Raw genomic sequence first — 15,389 nt, 5'->3', positions numbered from 1 at the left:
GCTGGTACCGAAACAAATATATAGGCCAATGGAACAGAACAGAGGCCTCAAAAATAATGTCACACATTTACAACTATCTGATCTTTGACAAACCTGACAAAAGCAAGCAATGGGAAAAGGATTCCCTATTTAATAAATGGTGTTGGGAAAACTGGCTGGCCATATGCAGAAAACTGAAACTGGATCCCTTCCTTACACCTTAAAGTCTAAGTAAATGAATTATTGTACATTGAGGGCAATTATATTGCATAGTAGAATCAATGAACTTTGGAGACAAGGGTTCAAATCCTAGCTCTCCAATTTCCTAGCTATTTGACCACAGGCAAAATGTTTAACTTTTCTAAGCCTCAGTTTACCTGTAAGATGACCAGTGTAATTTCTCCCTTGGAGAGTTAAGAGGAGGATTTTTAAAAGATAAAGTATCGCTCCTCTGCTTAAGACCTCCTATAATACATTACAACCTATAAAATAAGTTTTAAACACCTTCAAAGACTATCTTACTTTCAGAAAGGGGAAAATGTTCTCCCATTTCAAAATTTCTTCAAATATCCAAGCAGAAATGTCCAGTAAGTAGACAAAATACAGCATTAAAGCCAGAACAGGGAGGAGGAAACATGCAAAGTTTATTGTCATCATGCATATGGATAAATTCGCTGAAAGACCGATATTTTTGGAATTTGGATATACCAACTTTTTTTCTCTTACCTGATACACTCGTCATGAGGTTACCTATGAATCCCTGCCTAACAAATATTTTTGCAGTACTGGCCTAGTACATTTTTTTTAAAAGGCCTAGGACAAATAAATTAACCACTTGCTGCTTTCCTCCCTTAGCATATTATAAATTTTCCAATATTGATAAATATAATGATTTCAGGTTGTGTTTTAAATAATCCCTTAAATTATTAACCTTTTAGTTTATATCCTACTCTCAAACAGATTATCTACCATTGTCCTAATACTAAAACACAGTTTAAATTTAACACAATCCAAGTGGAATCGGGACACTGGTTAGTTTCAGACTCAAGCTAAACAAAGTATTTCCACACTCTCCCAGACTTTTTCCTTTTTCCAAGTATTGATAGAATTATTTCCCCCATCAGAGAGTAAGCTCCTCTAAAGTCAGGAATCATGGCACCCATTTCCATAGCATTTAGCCCACCATCTCGGAAAATCTATGGCGTGTGTGTGTGTGTGTGTGTGTGTGTGTGTGTGTGTGTGTGTGTGTGTGTATTCAGTAATATCTTTGTTTTGTTTTGTCTCTTCTACTTCCAAAAATCAAATCATGAAATTAAAACTAATTAGTGGCCTATCCTAACTACCATTTAACAAATGCTTGCCACACATCACTCTGTACTTTTTAAACCATAAAATATTATTTTATCAACCCTAACATACCACAGACAAATTTCCTGAGAACCAAAAAAGTCAGTGGGGAAAAAAAGAAATTTCCTAATTTTAGAGACATTAAAATGTGAAGAATAGCAGATGGTAACTCTGAGGTGCCATTAATTAGAAGACACATTCCATTTTCAGAGCTCTTAAAATGTAAGAAAAATATGTGCATCTTACACTTTTAACCTCATTATAGAAACTGGAGGTCAGAGAGTGCTTAAACACTTTATCTGACAGTAATACTTGTTAACCAGGTTGGCCACATGGAACAACACCTAATAATTAGTAGAAAAATGGATCAAAAGCCAGCTATTTTAACTATTGCCTCCCCATTAAGTAAAATAAGTATATATCCAATGTGTTGATAAAATAAGTATATATCCAATGTGTTGATATCCTCAGATGATTACTTATACAACTGTGTTGCATACATTTCCCTAACCGTCCTATAAAAGAAGGTAAGTTCAACAGTTCATTGCCCACCCTATGAAAAAAAAATACAGTAATTAGTAAAATCTGAAATTCATTTTTAGACATTATAGGTAGATTACTATGTCTGACTATATTGCTGTAAGTTTTCTTTTTTCAAAATGACACCACATACTTCAATGTTTGAGAATACAAAGGGATCAATTAAGTCTTTCTGTATAGACAAAATATATGTTACAAATTATACCAAGGTGATTTGCCAATACAAAATTAAATATTTAGAGTATACATACTTTTCAAATGTTGGCACATTTCTGCCTAATGAGCAAATACATCAACCAACACATTTATAGTTATGAAGTAATACAATTTTATTTAACTCCTTAGATACTCACTTCCACTATTAAATATTTAGGTTTCTAAATTATAAATATTACATTAAATAACATCAAACTTAATTCAAGAATAGGGAATTGTAAGGGCTAGGCATGGTGGCTCATGCCTGTAATGCCAGCACTTTGTGAGGCTGAGGCAGGAGGCAGGAGAATCGCTTGAGGCCAAGAGTTCAAGACCAGCCTAAGCAACATAGCAAAACTCCACCTCCCCAAAAATAGGGAGATCTGTATTTTAGCCTTAAGTACTTGCCAATAGAACAGAAAAAGGAACATAACAACGTGGTGTTACATTTGGCCTCAACCTAAATTTGTATTAGTAAAGGAGAAAATAAAGAAAGAGCAGACAGAGTGGTAATTAAGCTGGTAATAATTTTAAAATGAAAATTTATGTGAGGTGATAGAAAAATCTTTTAAAGGATTGACAGGAGCATTTTAAAAAGTCAAAACTTAGCATCTGCAGACAAAAATCCTCTCCAGCTTTCTTCTCCCTTTCCCTCTCCCTCTCCCTCTTTCTTCCCTTCTCTCCACGTGTGGTAAATTTCAACATTTCAAATTATTTTATCTTAAGAAATAAGTATCAGTCCTGTATAACACAAAATAGAAAGAAAGCAAAAGGTAAGGGGTTCTTTTTTCATTAAAAACATTTGTAGAAGTTACTAATAAAATGTCATTTTTTAAGAGTAAAGATATTTGATAACTAAAGGTAAAAAGACAGTAATTTGTTTTCAACCTAAGATCTGGCTCCAATATGACTATGAATTAAAATGGATTTGTTCAGGTACATTCAATATTATATATACCAGATATCTCTCTATTTCTTAGACAAAGCATCATAGATTTCATCACATTTTATATTCTAAAAATCGCAAACTGTAAATTAACAACTAATAACTATATGAAAATTATCATCTTACTTCTCCATTTCTTAATGTTGTGATGGCTCCTCTTGCTACACCCATTCTGAATAGTGTTTCTGTGGCCTGTAAATTTAAAAAAAAAAAAAAAAACAGCAAAAATATATAATCTATAATCTCTCCTCAATTGTATATCCCACGCCCTAAATGTGAACAACATTCAAAACTATTATATATCCAGCAACTTCTAGGCAACCATCAATAAGTGGTATATGCCTATAGTCCTAGCTACTCAGGCAGGAGGATCACTTGAGTCCAGGAGTTCAAGGCTACAGTGAGCTATGATTGATACACTGCACTCCAGCCTAGATGACAGAGTGAAACCCTGTCTTAAAAAAAAAAAAAAGAAAGAAAGAAAGAAAGAAAGAAAGAAAGAAAGAAAGAAAGAAAGAAAGAAAGAAAGAGAAAAGAGAAAAGAAATGCAACTAGAGAACCATCTACAAGGCACACTAAGAGCTAGAAGTTATAAATTATACCCCAGAAATATCATTATCACAATCTTTTAAGAGTTCAAACTTAATTGTTTCAAATGGTTATTTTGATAATCTGGTATTCTTCCAGGACTATAGTTTCAAATTAGTTTGCTTAGACAAGTTTAAACCTTAGTTTAATGAACAAAAATTAAGTTCAAATTTAGCATTTAAGTTCAATTTGGAAGTTATCATTTATTCTGAATTTAGTTTCCATTTGAATTTAGTTCAAATCACTTATCTGTTACTAAGATACAGAGAGGAGATGAAGTAATTTAGTAATGTCATATATTAAGTGACATTACTTAATTAACCCCAAAATAGTTATTGCTCGCTATACACTAACAATGAACAATCAGAAATGGAAATTAAGAAACAAATTCCATTTACAATAGCATCAAAAAAAATCCTAGGGAAAAATAAAACAAGGAAGTGAAAGACTTGTAATCTGAAAACAACAAAACATTGCTGAAAGAAATTGAAGAAGACACAAATAAATAAAAAGACATCCTGTGCTCATGGTTTGGAATACTTATTATTAAGATGACCATATAACCCAAAGCGATCTACAGATTCAATGCAATCCCTATTAAAATCCCAATGGCACATTTTGCAGAAATACAAAAACCCATCCTGAAATTCATATAGAACGTTAAGGGACCCCAAATAAACAAAACAATCTTGAAAAAAGAAGAAGAAAGTTGAAGGACTCACTTTCTGATTCAAAACTTAGTACAAACCTACAGTAATCAAAAATATTTGGTACTATCATAAAGATGGACATTTAAGACAATGGAATAGAACAGAGAACCCAAAAATAAATCCTTGCATATATGGTCAAATGATATTTGATCAGGATAATAAGACTATTGAGTGGGCAAAGGACAATCTTTTCAAAAGTACTTAAAAAAACTGGAAATCCATGAAGCTGTCCTCACAGGCTTAACAAGAATTTTGAATAGAAATATAGTTATAATTAAGCATAAATCAGCTGCACTTTGACCCACTTCCTTGTAAGCAAAAGTCTAGAAACAGTACATACTTTCCATTTGAATACCCATTGTTACTATAGATAGAATTTCTGACACTAGGGTTGTAAGACTTTTTTTAAAGATAGATAGCGTCTCTGACGTTAGAATCATAAGGCTTTTGCTTATTCAACATCTGGAATACTGAAGCAGATCCTGAATTCCAGTAGAATAGCTGACACCAACCAATTTAAAGATCCCCAAAGTGGAACCAAATCAGCATGAGAATACAGTTCCTTCATCTCCACGTCCCATGACCTCATCCTGCATTCTTGGACTAACCAACCATCTCCAAACTCCAGCACACCCTAAAAATCTTCAAACCTCTAGCCCCAAACTCCACGGGGAGATGGATTTAATGTTTCCTCTCATCTCCTCAGTCAGTGGCCCTAAAATTAAACATCTGTCTCTGCTGCAATCTGGTGTCTTGGTGTACTGACTTGCTACACATACTGCGCAATGGACCTATTACAGTTATACATCCACAAATAAAAGAATGAAGTTAGACCTTTACCTCTACCATATACAAAAATCATCTCAAAATGGATCAAAGACATAAATTTAAGATCTAAAACTATAAAACTCTTAAAAGAAAACATAAGTGAAAAGCTTTATGACATTAGATTTCACAACGATTTCTTGAATATGACAACGAAAGCACAAGCAACAAAACTAAAAATAGGCCGGGCGCAGTGGCTCACGCCTGTAATCCCAGCACTTTGGGAGGCTAAGGCGGGTGGATCACCTGAGTTCAGGAGTCCGAGACCAGCCTGGCCAATGTGGGTGAAATCCCATCTCTACTAAAAATACAAAAATTAGCCGGGCATCGTGGCACACGCTTGTAATTGCAGCTACCGGGGAGGCTGAGGCAAAAGAATCGCTTGAACCCGGGAGATGGAGGTTGCAGTGAGCCAAGATTGCACCACTGCACTCCAGCCTGGGCAACAAGAGCAAAACTCAGTCTCAAAATTAATAAACAAAAAAACAAACAAATTAAAATAGGTAACTGGATTTCACCAAAAATTAAAAACTTTAGTGTATCAAAGGACTCTATCGACAAAATTTAAAAACAACTCATGAAACAGAAAACACCTGCAAATTGCATATCTGATGAGTTAATATCCAGAGTATATTCAGAACTTCTACCACCCAACAACAAAAACTAAACAACCCAATTTAAAAATGGGCAAAGGACTTGAACAGAAATTTATGCAAAGAACATATACAAATAGCCAATAAGCACATGAAATGATGCTCCACATCACTAATCATTAGGGAAATGCATATCAAAACCACAATGACATACCACTTCCCATCCATTAGAATGGCTATTATCAAAAAGACAGAAAATATCAAGTGTTGAGAAGGATGTGGAGAAATTGGAACCCTTGTGCACTGCTGATAGTAATGAAAAATGGCACAGCCGCTGTGGAAAACAGTAAGGCAGTTACTTTAAAAATTACACACAGAATTATCATATGATCCAGTCACGCTGCTTCTGGATATATATCCATAACTACTGAATGTAGGCTCTCAAAGAGATATTTGCATACCCATTTTCACAGTAGTATTATTTACAACAGCCTAGATGTAGATGCAACCCAAGTGTCCATCAATGAATAAATTAATAAACAAAATATGGTTTATATATACAATGGAATATTATTCAGACTTAGAAAATAATGAAATTCTGATATAGGATACAACATGGGTGAACACTGAAGATATTATGCTAACTGAACTAAGCCAGAAGCAAAACAACAAATACTGAATGATTTACTTATATGAAGGATCTAGAGTAGTCAAATTCATTGAGACAGAAAGTAGAACAGTGGTTACTAGAGGCTGAGAGAGGAGTAATGGGGATGTACTATATGATGGACATAGAGTTTCAGTTTGATGACAAAGTTCTGGAGATGGATAGTAGTAGTGGATGCACAACAATGTGAATTTACTTAATGCCAGTGAACTGTACACACAAAAAATGGCTAAAACGTAAATTTAACATTGTATATGTTTTACCGCAATTAAAAAAAAATAGTTATTGCTATTTCCAATGCTTCCCCATCTTACAATTGCTGAGGATTTAGACCCTAATAAAACATTCTTTAGGATTGTACCTAAAGAGAATTTAATGGAAAATCCATTGATAGAGTGTAGAACACTGTAATATACAGAAAGAAAAGGATATTGATTTGTTAGTCTAGAATTTATTGAACAATTATTTCATAAGCACTGTAAAGGGCAAATTGAAGGAATTAGCAACAGAGTCAATTTGACAATGCCCTTATTTTTAAAGAGTTTACATCTAGGGGACAGTGGGAGCAAACAAATACAGAAATAAGTAAGTCATATGCATGTGAATATGGGAAATGAAAAACTTAAGCATAATAAGTATATGAAGAACAATGAAGTAGAAGGGATATTTTAAATAGAGTAAATCAAGGGTGGCCTCTTTTAGGAGAAGATAATTTGAACAGAAACTAAGTGAAACCATAAAGTGAATAGCCAGTATGGATATTACAATGATAATGACAGTAATAATTGCTGACCCTAACTCAATACTTACTATTTGCCAAAATCCCCTCTACAAGATTTCAACGTATCAACTAATTTGAAAATTGGAGGAAAGAAGGTTCTAGTCAAAAGACCAAAAGAGCCTGTAGGTAGGATCATAGTTGGCATGTTTGAGGACAAATAAGATGGCCAGTGGGGCTGAAGGAAAAAGACTGCATGAGATGGTTGAGACTGCATGATGGTTGAGACCAGAAGAGGGTGCATGTTCCTCTGTTCAATAGGTGCTTTTATTTTTCTAGCCTAGCATAAAAGGAATGCATTTCTAACCTTTAATAATCAAAAATATGTAAATCGAAGGATGCTCTACTAAACATAAATTTTAAGAATTTATAAACTAGAAACATCACAGAATTTTAAATTTAAAAACTAAACATACATCTAATAAAATCCAGGGGTACAAGAGGTGGAGAACTGGAGAAGGGGTAAGGAAACTGATATATGTGGGAGATGTATATAAAAAGATGCCTAACGGATATTATGGAACTGGACCTCAGGGTATTGGTAAGAACTATCAATATCATTTTGGTGTCATCAATGTATAAAGAGTTGGTTGTAACCAGAAACCTTGATGAGGCAAATCAAGAAAGTTAAAGAGAACAAAAGAACAATAGGAAATAACAACATATAAAATGAGGCAAAAGAAAAGGATACAGCAGGGAAGGCTCAAAAGTAACATAAGGGTCCGGTACGGTGGCTCATGCCTGTAATCCCAGAACTTTGGGAGGCCGAGGCAGGTGGGTTACCTGAGGTCAGGAGTTTGAGACCAGCCTGACCAACATGGTGAAACCCATCTCTACTAAAAATACAAAAAATTAGCCAGGCATGGTGGTGCATGCCTGTAATCCCAGCTACTTGGGAGGCTGAGGCCGGAGAATCGCTTGAACCCACGAGGTGGAGGCTGCAGTGAGCCAAGATTGCACCATTGCATTCCAGCCTGGGCGTCAAGAGTGAAAATTCATCTCAAAAAAAAAAAGTAACATGAGAATCAGAAGGCATTGCAGAAAAATAAAATCCTAGAAGTCAAGAGTAAAGAATTTCAAAATGAAGAAAAGCCATTACGTTAAATATACTACAGTGATCATACAGACTTAACTTTACTCCTTCCAGAAATACTACAAAAATGACAGAAGGAAATAAAGGAGTATAAACCACAAAGAAAAAAAGAACACAATAAGGGAGTTGACAGAACACAAAAAATATCAATGAAACTTTGGAGTATGAACAAGAGAGTAACAGACTTAACAGTACAAAGGTAGCCATAATTTCACTCTCTGAAGAGTCAGAAGACATGCTAATTTGTTCAGCAGAACCTTAGGAATTAGAAGCATCAATAGAAAGGCACCAGAAGGCCAGAATGCAGGTAAGACTGAGAACTGGTGGACTGGCTGCAAAACAGTCTAAAAAGGAGTTAGACTCCTCTCTTCTTGTCTGCCCGGTTAAACACCAATCACTTCTCTCAAATCAAGAGAAGATTCTCTAAAGGGAATAAACCAGAGTTAGGATAATTAGGACAGGAGTGAAACACCATACTAGTAACGACGGGATGTTAGGTCAAACCATACATAGCGAATGTTAGGCCACCATCCATCCCAACTCACCACCTACTGTATCTCTTTCCATTGATCCAAAAGCAGTGGAACTATGCTTATATCCCAACCACTTTCCCATTCTCAAGGTAGCTAATAAGAGGATCCCTCTCTAGGAAAAAAAAAAAAAAAAAAACAGCCCAAGAAAAAAGACCCACACGATGCTAACTTTTGGAAATTACACATTGAAATAGGTAAAGACCCACAAATAAAAACAGTGAGCTTCCAATAAGCTTCAAAGGAACTTTTAAATAAAAAGACAAACAAGAATCAATAAACATTTAAGGAATTCCTTTAACATGAAAGACAGAGCAAAATAAACACAAAAAAGAAATTTGGAATAAATAAATGGAAGATCAAAATAAATTTCTGAAAAGTACACACAAAAACACATCCATTGCAACCATAAAACAAGAATAGTATGTTATAAGAAAAGGAACACTTTAGAGAGCTGAAGGACTCTAAGAAATTATAATAGCAAAACTATAAATTTTAGTAAAAAAAATTCCAAATAAAAGTTGAGAAACTCTTCCAGGAATTCAAACAGAAAAACAAAGAAACAGAGTAGAGGATACAAAATTACACTAGGATATTTCTCAATACAAGGATATAAATTCCCAAAGTGAAAGAGCCTGCTAAGCACCCATACTCAGCACCGTGATTTTTTAGAGACCCACGTTAAACCACATCCTGAAATTTCATTAAACAAAGAAACAGGAATCAAAACAACCCAGGACTACTCAACAGCAATAATTGCAACTAGAAGACAATAAAATAATGCCTTAAAATTTGAAAGGTAAGCAATTTCTCACATAGAAATCTGTATTAATCAAACTCTTAATTGTGAAGATAATATAAAAATATTTCCAGATTTGCAAGATCTAAAAATATCTACCTCCCAGCCACATTCAGTAAAATACAGAGTAAATCCAAAAAGACAACTGGGATTCAACAAATTACAGAGGTAAATGGAAGTCCCAAGTAGTCAGACAAGACGGGAACAAAACAACAAACTTCAACAAATGATGAAGCTCCACAGAGGGAAAAATATAACTGAAAAATTAGTAGGTGTTCTTGATAATACTGAAAGGAATCTTATGTCACAAAGTTAGGAAGTGAGTTAGTAATAGGTACAAAGAAACTAGGCAAATAAAAAGTGAGGCAGTTATTAACTATGAAAAAAACATAAGGTAGCAAGACAAGTTGTACAATGGCTCGGCTATGAGTAATTGTCACACAGCTGGAACAGAATATGCTAAACATTAAACACTATTTTAAACAAAATTTATGTATTACCATATCGTGAACATCCCCACACCACCCTTGAGTGTAAAGAAAACCAAATTCCCATCTTCTGTAGTAGAAAGTCAGTAATGTGTAAACCAAAACAAGAATAACAGTGTAGGTAAGTTAATCTAGATATAACAAAGCAACAGAGGAAATAAGGCAAAGACTATAAGCGGTTGCCTCTGCACTGTAGAATTCATGTGTTAGAAGGGGTGGAAAATACTACTACTATTTTCTGTAACTTTTGCAGCATACCATTTCACCTTTTTTTTTTTTTTTGAGATGGAGTTTCGCTTTTGCTGCCCAGGCTGAAGTGCAATGGTGTGCTCGGCTCACTGCAACCTCCACCTCCCAGGTACAAGCGATTCTCCTGTCTCACCCTCCCAAGTAGCTTGGATTACAGGCATGCGCCACTACGCCCAGCTAATTTTTTTGTATTTGGCAAAGACAGGGTTTCACCATGTTAGGCTGGTCACTAACTCCTGACCCTCAGGTGATCCACCCGCTTTGGCCTCCCAAAGTGCTGGGATTACAGGCGTGCGCCACTGCGCCCGGCCACCATTTCACTTTTAAACTACATGTAAATATTTAATTAAATTTTGAAAAAAACTTTTATAGAAGTAATCAAGTGTCCAATAGGTCAAATACTTTACAATTTTAATAGAGCAGTGCAGATGAGAATGTAGTTGAGGACTGAATGAGAAGATACAAATTGTACAAGTAAATGTGAAAAGTTTGACAATAAAGGTAAAGAAGGAGATTGAGTTGTGGCTAGAACGAGAATCACAGTTGAGAGAAAATTGGTAACAGGATATTTGTAGGATAGAAGAGACTTAAACACGTTTTTACTGGCTAAGTAGAAGTCAGTGTTCAGTAAGGTGGAAGAACTTACAGATACAAGAAGGAAAATGGCTATGACTGAGAAAGATTCCTGTTTAAGACAGGATTAAGAACATACATAGCAATCTGTTGTCTGTGTTAAAAGGATGCAGGTGCAAGTATAACTAAACTCTCTTCCTCTCCCTTTCCCTGACCCTCTCCCACTGTGTAAATTTTCCCCTTTTCTCTTCCCCTTCCCCCTCCCTCTCTGAATTAGAAGAAAGAATAAGCCTCTGAGAATGACAAAGACACTAACATAAGGACAGGGGTAAGAGTATAGGAACACGTAAGTAAATAGAACACAGAATCGCTAAGTAGTACTTACGCTCAGCTAAAGTTGAAAAACACAAATCTTAGTTATGGCATTAGAAAAATAGAAAGATTCACAGTTTAGAAACTGTCAGGACAAAGTTAAGCAAGGCTATACACTTTATTAGTAAAATACAGCATGTAATTTATAAATAAGAGCAAAATTTTTTCTAACTTTTTTTAAATGAGAAGAAAGAATCTCTGGAACATTTCTCCACATGCATAAACACACACATACACACACATACACACACACACACAAAGATATGGGGGGAGTTGGTGCTAAGTTAGAAAATTTTTTAAACGTTTAAGGCAAACTGTTAAATTTTGTAAATTCAGCACATATGAATATAACTCCAACCCACAATTCATTGAAAGATTTATAATAGGCCAATAATGGGCAGGCGAAGGGTTATTCACATACTCAAACAAAAATTATAAATTTACTATGATAGTTTTTTTTAAAGCATATATAACTAAATGTTGAAAGGTCTATCTATTCTCAGAAATTTTTATTAAGAAATACATTTCTCACCCATTATGTTCTTGTATTTATTCTATTCTTAATGATACATATATTAAACTACATCTTCAATCTTCCTGTTTCTTTTTTAATTCTATTTAATCTAGTGATATGATTTTAACAGTCCTCCTGTAGGTCAGGCTACTTACTTTATGTATTTGAGGAGCAAAAGGGGAAAGGTAGAGGCAGCAAGCACTTAAAATAAAGTGTGCAATAATTTCTCAAAACCAGATCAAATTACGTTCTTTCTCATGTCTCAAAACCCTAGGCAATCTGAGGATCAAATTCTTTTTCGGCACCTTCTCCAGTAGAAGAAGAATACCAAATTCAATGCTTTGTTCCCAACTTATTTATTTCATCAGCTCTTCCCACCAACATTTTTAAGAATATCTCATTCTAATAGCATTCTGCCAATTCAGCTAAGCTTCCTTTGTTTCTATGGGAAAGTACTGAAGTGTACAACTTTCTTTTGACCTCTGCCAAAGAGATTGCTTTTTTATTTCCTTGTACCTAAACAACTACTAACAAGGGTCAAAAAAAATGAATTCAGAGCTAATTCCCAGCATTTGTAAATTTACCTATACCAAATTATTGATTGATATGACTCTTTCTTTTGAGTTTTTATTACATCTAAGATGATTAATACTAAAAACATTCATTCATTCTATGTCAGTGACAGGGGAAAATAACTGTCTACAATGTCCTTGTTTAAAAATAAGTTAACGGCCGTGTGTGGTGGCACACGCCTGTAATCCCAGCACTTTGGGGGACCGAAGCAGGCAGATCACGAGGTCAGGAGTTCAAGACCAGCCTGGCCAACATAGTGAAACCCCATCTCTACTAAAAATATGAAAATTAGCCGGGCATGGTAGTGCATGCCTGTAGTCCCAGCTACTCAGGAGGCTGAGGCAGGAGAATCGCTTGAACCCGAGAGGTAGAGGTTGCAGTGAGCCGAGGTCGCACCACTGCACTCTAGCTTGGGCAACAGAGTAAGACTTTGTCTCAAAAAAAATCATAAGTTAACAAGAGACTGTTTTAAATAACAGTGCTAGGTAAGAGACTTAAGAGACATAAAACCTAGATGTAATAAATGCAAACTTCTGGACTGGACTTTTGTGTGTATGTTTTTGTGTATATGTGTGCAAATCAAAAAGATCTATAAAGATGCATGCTGAGGTGGTAACAGTAGTAATCTCTGGGTGATTTTCTTCTTTAGTTATTTTCTATGTTCTGCTATACACACACACTGTTTGGTAATAATAAAAATAAAAAGTAACAATAACAATTAGCTGGGCACAGTGGCACATGCCTATAGTCCCAGTGACTCAGGAGGCTGAGGCAGAAGGATCCTTTGAGTCCAAGAGTTAGAGGACAGACTGGGCAATATACAGAGACCTCTTCTCTTAAAAAAGAAGTAACAATTTTTGTTACACTAAAAGTTTTGTTTGTTTGTTTTGAGACAGAGCCTTGCTATGTCACCCAGGCTGGAGTGCAGTGGCACGATCTTGGCTCACTGCAATCTCCACCTCCTGGGTTCAAGTGATTCTCCTGCCTCAGCCTCCCGAGTAGCTGGGATTATAGGAGCCCACAACCATGTCCGGTTAATTTTTGTATTTTTAGTAGAGACAGGTTTTCACCATGTTGGCCAGGCTGGTCTCGAACTCCTGACCTCAGGTGATCCACCCGCCTCAGCTTTCCCAAAGTGCTGGGATTACAGGCGTGAGTGACCACGCCCAGCCAAGATAAAAGATTAAAGCAGAATTTTGGAACAATGTAAAATGTTGTAAGCAGAGGTAGTTTGAGTAACTTCTAAAGTGAAAATAACCAAAATTCAACAGAGACTCATGTTTCTATAGTCCAATACTTTTTAATTCATTAAACCAACATACAGTAAGTAAAATAAACAAGAAATATACACTTAATATAGAGTTAGTGGTTTGTTTGTTTGTTTGTTTTCCAAGATGGAGTTTCGCTTTGTCACCCAGGCTGGAGTGCAGTGGCATGATCTCAGCTCATGGCAACCTTCGCCTCCTGGGTTCAAGCGATTCTCGTGCCTTAGCCTCCCAAGTAGCTAAGACTACAGGCACACGCCACTATGCTGGGCTAATTTTTGCATTTTTTAGTAGAGACAGGGTTTCACCATGTTGGCCAGGCTGGTCTCGAACTCCTGACCTCAGGTGATCCCCCTGTCTTGGCCTCCCAGAGTGCTGGGATTATAGGTGTGAGCAGTATGATTATAATACATTTCAATCATCATCTTACAATACCTTTAATCATGTAGGCATCATCTTATAGAAAGATTTCAGTGGGTCAATTTAACATGCAATTTATAAACATAAATACAAAAATAGTTGTATTTAGCAGATATTTATTTCCTATTAGTCAGGCAACTAGATTTCTAGTTATCTCATTTCCAACTGTTTACTACTTGGGCAACCTTAGGCAGGTCATTTAAACTCTCTACACATTGATTTTGTCTGTAAGATGGTCACAGTTAATTTCAACCTGCCTGAAAGTGGTCAATGCAGGTATTAATATATGTGAAAACACTCAATGGAGTTAGAGGGCGTAAAACATTGAATCCAAGGTAAAGTTTAGTACAGCACTTTTTGAGATTAATAGATGTTTGACAAATACTAATTTTGCCTTTTCAAATGTAAAAATATGAGATGGATTAATGAAAAACCAAAAACAAAGGAACGCTAATCATGGCTGTGAATAGAAAAGCAAAAATCACCAGGTAGAGTGGCTCGCACATGTAAATAGCCTCCCAGCTACTCTGGAGGCTAAAGTAGGAAGATCGCTTATTTTCTAAAACATAAAAATAAAACAATTAGCCTGGCATGGTGGTGCACTACTCCCAACTACTCCAGAGGCTAAAGCAGGTTCATATACAATCAACCAATTTTTTTTTCTGAGACTGAGTCTCACTATATTCCTCCAGGCTGATCTCAAAAAACTCCTGAGTGCAAGTAATCCTCCTGCCCCAGCCTCCTGAGTAGCTGGGATTATAGGCACATGCCACCACACATGGCTTCCACTGATTTTTGACAAAAGTGCCACAAATACACAATGGGAAAAGGACAGTGTCTTCAATAAATGGTGCTGGCAAAACTGGATTTTCACATATAGGAGAATGAAATTAGAGCCTTGTCTCACACCATATACAAAAATCAGTGCAAAATGTATTAAAGACTGAAACATAGGCCTGAAACTCTAAAACTACTACAAGAAAGCACAGGATAAAGACTAAACAACATTGGTCTGGGCAATGATTTTTTGAATTTGATCCCAAAAGTGCAGGCAACAAAAACAAAAATAGACAAATGGGAATCACATCAAACTAAAAAGCTTCTGCACAGCAAAGAAAACAACGAAGTAGAGAGACAACTCATGGATTGGGAGAAAATGTTTGCAAACCATCCATCCAATAAAGAATGAATACCCCAAATAGGTAAGGAGCACAAACAATTCAATAGCAAGAAAACAAAAAATTCAATTGAAAAAATGGGTAAGTGTCCTGAACAGACATTTCTCCAAAGAAGACATACAAATGGCCAACAGATATATGAAAAAAAAAATCAACATCAGAAATTA

General features: G+C 35.6%; 1 protein-coding gene across 34 annotated transcripts in view; it reads right to left on the bottom strand.

Annotated features, from left to right (window-relative positions):
• TMEM135 (transmembrane protein 135) overlaps positions 1 to 15,389 on the bottom strand; it is a 350,227-nt gene that overhangs the window by 153,721 nt on the left and 181,117 nt on the right. For 26 of the 34 annotated variants that reach the window (XM_045370121.3, XM_065528833.2, XM_074015042.1 and 23 more), the window contains one exon: positions 3,134 to 3,199. The exons of the other annotated variants lie outside the window; for them this stretch is intronic. In XM_045370121.3, coding sequence (XP_045226056.2) covers positions 3,134 to 3,199 — 66 coding nt within the window. The remainder of the gene's footprint in view (positions 1 to 3,133; positions 3,200 to 15,389) is intronic. 34 annotated transcript variants of the gene reach the window in all.

This window comes from Macaca fascicularis, chromosome 14 (genome assembly GCF_037993035.2).
Source record: "Macaca fascicularis isolate 582-1 chromosome 14, T2T-MFA8v1.1".
NCBI classification, from domain to species: Eukaryota; Metazoa; Chordata; class Mammalia; order Primates; family Cercopithecidae; genus Macaca; species Macaca fascicularis.
The sequence above is the reverse complement of the archived record's forward strand: the minus strand, read 5'-3'. Positions and strand labels throughout refer to the sequence as shown.